We start from the raw sequence: 9,870 nt of genomic DNA on the forward strand, positions 1-9,870 counted from the left end.
GGGAGGGAGAAGGGAGGGGGAGGGGGGTTTTTTAAGGGAAAAATTGTATGTTAAAACTTTTCAATAAAAATAAAAGAGACATGGAACCAATCTAGAAATAAGGACAAATTTCCTGACAGTGAGAACAATCAGTGAAAGGGCTTCACTCCCAAGGGTGAGGATGCTCCACACTGGAGGTTTTAAAGAAGAGACTGAACAGCCATTGGTCCAGAATGGATTCCTGCTTGAGCAGCGGGTTGGACTAGAAGAGGCCCCTCCCAACTGTGTTATAGTTACTTGCATGTTCTTATTGTATTTAGTTCATGATTTTTCCAATTCATTCCTTTTTTAAAGCAAGTTATAGTTTTTTCATAGGTAAAAGCAAATCTCATCAACAGAACAGAGGAAAAAAGAAAGAGAACAGATAGTGCCAGAAAATGCCAGGCTGGGTCCAGGGAGCATCCAGTCCCTCAGGACCCACCTGGTCCCGGTGCTCTTCCACACCTGCATCAACTGGCCGGCAGAGGTTTCCAGAGTTTTGGAATGGTGCTCCTGTCCAATGCCATCGGAAGAGTTAATTCCTTTGAAATTCCATTGTGGGTGTGGAGAAACAGGTGGTATTCATTTCAGAGGCAGATAAAGGTGGTCCTGGCAGGGCGGGCTCCTTCTGGAAGGAGGGCCCGGGATTTGGGCACATTGTTCTCTGCAGCCACTCAGATCAGCAGCTGAGGAAAGGACTGTTTTGCCCACTTTCACCCAGCTGCTCATTTGGTCATCGTGCCCTCCAAGTATCCAGCTGATGTTGCCAACCGGAAGTGGTGACTCATGCAAAATGTTGTTACCCTTAGCCAGTTAACCAGGCTCTGCATAGACGAGGATTGTACAAGATCTGCTTTAGAAGTGCTGCACGATTGTCAGTTGCTCATTGGGCACCAGGAGGTTCCCCCCCCTCCGTGACTTAGGACCTCACTGTCTGAGGGATCCAGGTTGAGAAGAGCCGCCGCCCCCTCCAAGGATGTCCAAGACCCGTTTCCTGACCTGGTGAGGTGTCCAGGTTAGGGAACACCCTGACTGGGGAGTTATGCTGCGCCCTCGGAGAATTTGTGAAAATCCATCTCCTTCTTATTGCAGAAGGACCCAGGAGCCCATTCTGGTGTTTGTCTTTGTTTAAACTTTTAGCTTTTTCTCTCTGGCTTTTGCTTTGTACTTTCCTTAGCCAACAAAGGACCTGGCAGAGGAAAATCAATTTAGCACACTTGGCTCTTTGTTAGAGACTGAATAAGGAAATAATGGGATGTTGCCAGGCGGTTCAGCCAGCGGGAAAGGGGGGATTCAGAGGGTCCCTGAGCTGGCCAAAGACCCACTGCTGTCGCGCCATTCCTCATTCCAGCAGTTCCACAAGAAGGCTGTGCGTGCGCACACACACACACACAAACACACACACAGCCTGCCTTTTGCATCCTTGACTCAGACACGCTGCCCCCTTAGGACAGGCACCTGGACAGATGCCTATGTGTGCCAGAGGCATTACCGTCCAATGAACATCACTGATCTGCAGCGAGACCGCAAGGGGGAACATTTCGTTTCTGCCGAGGGCGAAGCCACTGCGGAACAAAGAGAGGCCTAAGGGCTCCCCCCTCCCCACTTGCCCTCCTGAGCTGCTATGCTCTTTGGCAGGTGGCCTCTTCCCGCTGCCCCGCCCCGTCCCGTCCTTCCAGCTTCTTCTGGGTCAGTCATAACCGCCGGAGGGCCTGGACCCAGCCACTGATCCTGCTCCAGGAGGCCCCCCTCCCCCCGCAGCCGGAAGAAGCCTTCTGGCCGGAGGACCCGGGGCTCGTGATGCGCTGTCTCCAGGAAGCCTGAAGTTGCGGAAAAAGAGAGCAGCCCTGGCCCCCTTTGTGACTGGCTGGTGCAGCTTCTCTCCCAGCAGTTCCGGGGTGAGAAACCGGGCAGCTTCCCGCGGCCGTATCATTTCAGAATATTCAGCTTTGCTGTTTCCAGGTTTTCCTGATCCAGACTGAGCAAACTAGGACCTTGCCTGCCTGCTTGCCTTGCAACCCCCCTGCTAGGATAGAGTGTCTGGGCAGGCGAAACGAACCGTTGGCCCGGCCCTTCAGGAAGAAGGGAAGCCCCCCCCTCGCTTTGTTCCCCCGCGGCCTTCCTTCTCCCCGGACGAGAAGAGCTCCGCCAGGCTGCTTGTGGCGGACTTTTTCTTCGGGGAAATCCGGCGTTTGAAAGCTGCCCTCCGCAGGGCCTGCCCTCGTCCTTCTGGCGGAGGGTTGCCCGGAAAGGCCGGGAGATTCTCTGCGCCGCTCGGCCTCCTGTTTCGGGACGACGGCGATCAAGAACCGAGGCGGGCGGCGGCCTTGGGTTCCGAGCCAGCTGCGGCGTTCCTCCAGCCCTCCTCTCCAGGCGTTCCCTTCGATTGCAGCCAAACCCCTCGGGCAACTCGCCGCGGGAAAGGGAGGGCTGCCAGCCAGGTCGCAAGCGCGGATGCCGCAGCTTCTCCTCCCTGCCTCCTGCCGAAAGCCCGTCCCGTCCAGGATCCCGGGCAAATGTCCCCCGTCCCGAAGTGCCGCGGGGTCCCTAGCGGTTCAGCCACGGAGAGGGACACGTGGGGCAGAGATGCAGCCCTTTCCGGCTTGCCTTCGGGGAGCAGGTTCCAGGGCAGAGGCTGTCTGACTCCCGGCTTGGGGCGCCCCAGGTTGCCGAGCCTCTAGTCCATGATCCCGTCTCTCCTGGCGGAGTCCTAATGGAGCCGCCAGCAATTCGGGTCGTCGCTCCCTGCCTCCTCCGTCCCTCGGTGGGGCAGGGCTGCTCTGTTTCGCCCGCGCCGAGCAGATGGCAGAGCCGGCTCTCGGCGGCTAATTGAATTGTTCTGGGCGATGGCGGGGAGGGGAGGGAGAGGAGCCCCGCCCGCCGTCGGGGCCTCGGCTCGGCTCCATTTTTCTTCATTAGGGAGCCCCCCCCCCTTTTTTCCCTGCCCCCCCGTCGTTTGGTGTCCTGCGAGGCTGCTTCATTTCGGAACGGCTTTCTGCCTGCAAACCCCCAGCCCGGATCCAGGCCAACTCTGAGATCGCGAAGACCCCCAAGATCTTTTCTTCGTGGGCTTTGAGCCCCTCCAGCTGAGCCAGCGGAGGGTCCAGACCTTTCCTCTACCCAACCCCGAGGAAGAGTCGGGCCCCGATCTCCTGGCCACTCACCCACGGCGTTGTTCTGGCCTCGGCCGTTTCTTCGACTCTTGCAGCATCTCAACTTTAACTAGCCTTTCGGCTTCCCCCACGGCTCCCCCCACGTCAGCACAAAAATGCTGGAAGCAAGTTTGGCGTCAAATGTGTCCCTTTATTCCAAATATGTACAAACACAGGCGACCGAGATATGAGCTGGGCGGCGGCGGAGGCGCAGAAGGCCGGGTTGCCATCCGTTCCCGTAGGGGACTCCGGGCGGGCTCGGTAGGCCGGGATGCAGGCCCGGCGATGCCGGCCTCGGATCTCTCAAGAGCCGGCTCCTTCGCCCCACCGCGGCTCCGAGAGGGCGGGAACGGCTACTCTAGCTCGCCCCGCCGTCTGCTCCGTGTCACCGGCTCTCCTGCTCCGCAGGTGCTCCGGTGGCGCCTCACCCAAGGAAGGACACGAACTCACAGAGAGACAAAACAGCCGAGGCCTATGGACAATGGGGCGCTGCAAAAATAATAACAATAACAACAATAATAAAATTAAACTTTTAAAAATTGCACCGAAACTTCCCCTCCATTGAAAAAGGGGGCGGGGAGAAGAGCGGGAGAGAAGGATGAGGGGAGGGGGCCTGGCGATCGTCCAGCACAGGCGGAATTGCGGATCAGGAACCGGGAGAGCGCTTAAGGTGCGGTGCGTGGCGGGGGAGGGAGCGGGGCTGCGGGAAACCAGGAGAGGGTGATGCTGTCCGGAGGAGGCAGGGCGACAGGAAAGGCCCCATAGCCCAGTCTTGGACTCCTCCTCAAGCGGCCTTGCTATCCAGAGGCAGGGCGGCGGGAGGCGGCGGCTGGAGGGGAGAATTCTCCCTCCCGGGTCGCCCCCTCACCGGCCCTCAGTCTCCCACGTCGATCTCTTCCTCCTCCTCCTCGTCTTCCTCGCCGTCGGAGAAAGCGTCCGAGGTGTGTCGTGAGGCGCTGGGCGAGAGCGGGGGCGACGCGCGGCAGAGACTGCCCCCGCGGGCTCGGGCAGGTCCGGAGACGCCCGGAGTCTCCAGCTCGGGCATGCTGGCCAGCTTCTCCAGGGCGGCGGGGTGCAACTTCTTGAGCGACTCCACGTCGGCCTTCATCTCCTCTAGGTCTCGCTTCAGTTTGGCGCGGCGGTTCTGGAACCAGGTGATCACCTGCGCGTTGCTCAGGCCCAGCTGCGCTGCGATGTGGTCTCGGTCGGCGGGAGAGAGATACTTCTGGTAGAGGAAGCGCTTCTCCAGCTCGTAGATCTGGTGGTTGGTGAAGGCTGTGCGCGACTTGCGCCGCTTTTTGGACGGGGGGCGCGGCCCGAAGGCGCCCAGCGGGTCCCGGCCTGCAGGAAAGGCAAGAAGGGGCCGCGGTTGCGTCAGGCTACATGGCCCGCTTGGCTGGCCCACCTTCTGAGCCGGGGCATGCTCTGCCCGCGCTCTCGGCCGTGCCAGGGCCTTGGCAAGCAGAGCGGGGGCTCAGAAGGGCACTGGAGAGCCTAGACCAGCTGCCTCTCCTCCTCCTCCTGCTGAGCCCCCGGGCCCTTGTGGTCATCGTCTCCCAGAGCGAGAGTCCCCCTTCTGCTGCGTACGTAACTGGGGGGGGCACCTGGGCAGCAAGGAAAAAGCACCTCACAGCACCCCTGCCGAACCTCCTGTGGAGGCCCCTGGGCGTCAGGAGAAAGGGGAAGGTCCCTCGAACGCCCCTCCGGAACACCCCCCCACCGGAGGCTACAATTGTCTCCCGTTTCCAAATGAAACCCTTCTTCGGGAGCGCAAAAAAGCCCCCCCCCTTTCTCCCCCCTCCCGGGCGCATCCGTTCCGAGATCGCGGAGCCGGGTGCGAACCGGTAAGGCCAGTGAAAGAAGGATAGACCCCGCCACTCGCCTTTGGATCGGGGACGGAGGAGCTCTCGGGCGCCCTGTATTGCATGTTTTCATTGCAGCCTCCCCTTCCTGGAAGGGGCTGGAAGGACTCGGGTGAAAACCCCGCCAGGCACCGGTGTTCCTCGCAGTCAGCAGCCGCTTCGGAAGCGGACCCGGCGAGAATCCCTTGAATCTACCCACTGATCTCTCTCGCCTTTCAGGCGGAAGGGATCACAGCCGTCCCGGGCCTCCCAGCTTGGCAGGGTCCCTCCGCCCGCGATGCTACCTGGCAAATGTTTTTACCGCCGGCACTGGGAACCCGATCCTCCAGCGGGAGGGGCAGAAAAAGGGGGGCTGCCCGGGTTAGGGGTGGGCAGGGGCTAAACCTGTCCTGGATGTGTTAAGGGCGCCTAGAGAAATTGATTCTAGAATATGACAAAACGCTCTCCAGAATCTCAAAGCAGGATTCAGACTGACCTGCAGCGAATGTTTTGCGAATGCCGCACTTGTTCTGGGTGTAAAGGAGGAGCGCTGACCTCTCCCGCCGAATTTTTCTCAACCTCCTGACTGACCCCTGTCCGAAATGCTGGATTCCCAGCTAAGAGTTTTTATTCCTTCTAGTTTCTAGCCATTTCTAGGTAGAATCAATGCAAAAACACAGCCCAAGGCTACGTTTCAGTAGAATTAATGAAAATGAATTAATGAAATGAAAATGAATTAATGAAAAACAAAGATCTTTACAATAGGCTTGAATTTAAAGCAATGACTGATTTGATTGACCGAAGAAAAGAAGCGCAAACCAGCCGACTTTGTCTGCCCCTTTTTAAACCCCCCAAAAATTGAGCGCAGGAATTAATTTGGGAGGCATTTTTCCATTTGCACTTTTGAAAAAATAGCCAAAGGCTAAATAATTATAAAAGCAGAATAGGGAAGAAAAGGGGTGCAAAATAGCCCTTCATTTAGTACGGAATTAAGGGTTTCTTGAAAAGGCTGCAAAGTTCCGGTACAATAAGGGGAAACAAGTTAAGATAAATAATGTAAGTGAATATAATGATTTATTATAAATTCTTAGGATTAGATGTATTTGTGTATTATATTTTAATATAGAATAAAATAAGACGATAATAAAAATTTGTAGAGTTGACTGCATTGGTGCAAAACCATGTGATAAAAATAACTATAATAGTAGTACGTCTGTAATATCTCATTATTACGGTTATCATTTTTATAGTTAAAGTTATGGCTGAAACAAACTCTCATCCAGCTGGCGATTGTCTTTGCAATTTCCTCCTTATTTTGGGAAGAAGATTTTGCAGGGATCAATCTCTCCCAATCTGACCGCCCGAACAAATGTGGGAACGCCACCGCAGCTGCTGCTGTTAATTAGTTATTTCGTTTTATTAATTTTAATTGTATGTTGGCCATTTCCGAAAGTTCTGAATTATTATTTATATTTAAATTAAAATACGAAATGTTATTTATTATTGAAATAATTCCGAGGGTGATTTAAATGAAATCTACGTTTTTTATTACAGTCATAAACCAGCATAGATGATTTAAATAAAACAATTTTAAAATTGCGATTCAGGTGGGAAATTGTTTTGGGAGACAAAAAGATTATAAACAGCGAATGATGATTCTGGCTAACAGTTTCCCACGGAGCGGGAAGGACCGGTTGATCCCGGCCGGATTTCAGCCGGGCGTGGATGGCTACCCATAGGCCTCCAAGCAGAGGCCCGGCAGGATCCAAGCGGGGCGGCTGTGGGGACGAACAAAGGGAGCCCTGACGACGCCGGGCGGAGGGTCGGCAAGCGGGTGGCTGTGGGGAGCAAGGAGACCAGCCTCAATAGGAGCGGAGGAGTTGCATTCCCGCTCGGCCGCTCGGATTCCCGGATATTCCCGCTGAAACTGGACCGACCTTAAGGCGACTCGGCCTGTTTCTGGTCGCCCAGCAGAAGCGGAGGAAACCGCCCGGTAGGACGCTCCGGAGACAATCGCCACAGCGCTCTCGGCTCGCCCGTCCGCGGAGCTCCGCTGGGAAGTCTGGAGCGGAATGCCGTCGGGGCTCAGCGCGGAGCAGGCGGGACTTCGAAGGTTCACCCGAGCCAGCAGGTCCGAAGACCAGCCCGAGGAAATCCGCGGGCTACTGACTGGCCTTAGCGGGAGTGAAGGCGCCACCCGTGTTGTTTGTGTGGATGGGGGCGAGGGTGGGTGGGGAGAAATTCCGCGGCCAGAAATCACTAGTGGGGCGACGGGCGAACACCCGACGCTTCTTCTCCACACCGAGCGCCACCGGGATGGGGCCTTCCAGAACACTGTAAGGCGGAAGCAGCCCTGTTTCTTTCAGGCCCACCAGCCTCTTTGCAGCAAGCCACCGCCGGGTTCCCACAGAGCGAGCAGGGAGCGGGCTAGCAGCCTGACCCACTCCAGCTCTGGCCACCCCCCTTCCCGCTGTCAACCGGCCCTTACCTTCGGCCGCCTGAAGCACGTTGAGTTCCAGCCCCTTGAACGTCTTGCTAGCCAGTTCCTCCAGGGCGCAGAGTGGAGAGTCGCGGGCGGGCACGCCGTTCCGCGGGGGTCCAGCCGAGCCTGCAACCTTTTCCAGCAGGCGGGCGGCAGGAGCTTTGTGCCCGGAAGGTTTGCTGAGAATGTCTTCGATGCTGAAGGGGGTGAGAGGTTTGCTGGAATTGGCGGGGGGCGGGAGGTGGTCCAGGGGGCTCCGGCGCCTCTCTTCTGCTGTGCCCGGCTGTGGCAGCGCGGGAACCGCCTTCCCTTCCTTCGCCGATGTCATTGCCGGGGGAGGGAGGGAGGGAAGGGGGAGGACAGGCCCCGGCTTGTCCCAAGCGCCAGACCCGGCCGGGCAAGGATTCAGCACCCCCTGCGGGTCATTGCGAGGCCGCCCTCGGGCCCCAAGAAACCCGGCACGCGAGCCCTGGATGGTGCTGATCGGCCCTCGACCCCGGCCTAGGCGTTCAGAGTGGCACAATGCCCCCCGCCCATCTCCCTTCTGGCTCGCGTCTGTTGTGGCACGGGGCGGGGGGGGGGGGCTCCCGTCGGGTCTCCTGCGCCTCTCGCGGTTGGGAAGCCCGTACAGTCGCAACCAAGCCCGCTCGGGCGCTCCAGCCTTAAAGGCGCACAGGCTGGGCCATCGGCTGGGCACGGCGTAGGAGGAGCCAGCTGCGAAGTGCTAGCAAAGTTCCTGAGTCTGAGGGGGGAGGTGTGGGGGGAACGGGGGCGGGAAGGGAAGGGGATCCCCGCTTCTCAGACCGACTGGGCGAAGGCACCACCGCCTCCTCGCTTTCCCGCAGCTTGCAGGCCGTCCCGGAATACCCTCTGCTCAGCTCTGGCGCCCCGGGCCTGGCGGTCCCAAGCTGCATTGGGGTGCGTCCTAGACCCCTTCAGCCGTCCAGGTAGCGCTTTCCATGCGGACTCTGCTTATCCGGGCAGTCCCGCGAGAGCCCACGGATCGGGCAGCTCCTCTCTCCCTCCCACCCTTCCAGGGAACGGGCTACCTTCTCCGGGTCTCTCGGCGACCGCAGTTCCCCCGGCGAGGCCAGCGCCGAGTTCCAGGAAGAAGCCCCTGAGCCTTGGCAGCTGGAGTCCCCGCCCGACCCACGTCTTTAGCTCTGCTGGGGAAGCAGAGGCCATCCCCAATGTCCTTAGCCTGCGGCGGCGAAACCCCTTTCTCCCCACCCCTTTCTTCGCCGGAGGGATCGGGAGGGGCCCGCCGTTGTTCCGGGCTCCTGTGTTACAGCCCGCCGGCCCTGCCTATCGCCCGGCCTTACAAAGGAGCCGCTTAGCGTCGGAGGGATCCGTTCAGTTCCCAACGCTTCCCTTGGCCTCGGTGCGGGAGTGAAGCAGAGGGAAGCGCCGCTCTGGCTGCAGACTTCCCGGGCGGCACCCAGGACTCCGCTTGTTGCCCCGGGGTCAGTTCTTGCCTTCCCCTCCCCGCTTGTTTAACGCTTGCTATTTTTAGCCGCGCTGCGGTTTTTCTTCTGGGGCCGTTTCAGAGGGTCCCGTTGCAGACCCCGCGTCACCGCTCCCCTCGCAGGCTCCGTCGATTCGCCTCTCACCGGAACCTCAGCTCTTGTTCTGGCGGCGCCGGGCGCGCTGTGGAGAGGAGCCAGGCCGCACATCTGTCTGCGCCCTGCTGATTTTTTTCACCCAGCCTGGGGCGCCTTTTCGCCTTTCTCCTTGCGCTGCCCGTTCGGGGACCTCGCGCCTTCTCTTGCTTGCCGCCTTTCGGAAGAACCGCTCTTGCGCTCCTTTAGGGCCTAGCCAAGGACTCGGCCGGCGCCCCGGGCTCCGGTTCGCGTGGATGAGGGCCTCCTTGCCTGGGTCGCCTCGCCGCCTGTGGCCCAGCTGGGCGCTCAGCCCTCCCCCCCTCCCGGCGCTGCTAATGCAAGGCAGACGTGCAATCTCCCAGTAACGGGGAGTCATAAAACGCCAGTCCCCCCCCTTCGCCATAAAGAGCTTTTCAAAGTCCCCCGCGGCCGCCTGCCTGAAGGAGGCTGAGCTGAGGGCCGGCTGGGCGGTTCCGGAGCTCTTCGGTGGTGAGGCCAGGCGTGCCTCCCCGAGAAAGAGGCCTCTTGGGGTGCCCCCATCCCACCGGAGGCGGCACCCCGGTGTTCCCCCCCCCCGCTCTTGCTTGCCTGCAGTTTTATGGGCTCCCTCGCTCTAAATGGCCCATAAAAGCGCCGCGTCTGGGAGTGATTAAGACCCGCAGCCCAGGATTCTTGGGCAGGTTTTGGATTTCACTGTCCCGGCAGGCCGTAAAAACCTCAGACAAATAGCTCCATGATCCCGCAAGCTTGTAAACCTCTTTCCTTACCGGTGCCCT

General features: G+C 58.9%; 1 protein-coding gene across 1 annotated transcript; it reads right to left on the reverse strand.

Moving 5' to 3' along the window:
* Positions 1 to 4,044: 4,044 nt before the first annotated feature.
* On the reverse strand, positions 4,045 to 7,821 carry LBX2 (ladybird homeobox 2; the record flags this gene model as incomplete). The annotated part of the gene is made up of 2 exons (XM_083367521.1): positions 4,045 to 4,511; positions 7,500 to 7,821. The coding sequence occupies 2 exons, from the start codon at positions 7,819 to 7,821 to the stop codon at positions 4,045 to 4,047; spliced, it is 789 nt and encodes a 262-aa protein (XP_083223647.1).
* Positions 7,822 to 9,870: the final 2,049 nt, after the last annotated feature.

The sequence above is a fragment of the Vipera ursinii genome, assembly GCF_947247035.1.
Source record: "Vipera ursinii genome assembly, chromosome: 7".
NCBI lineage: Eukaryota > Metazoa > Chordata > Lepidosauria > Squamata > Viperidae > Vipera > Vipera ursinii.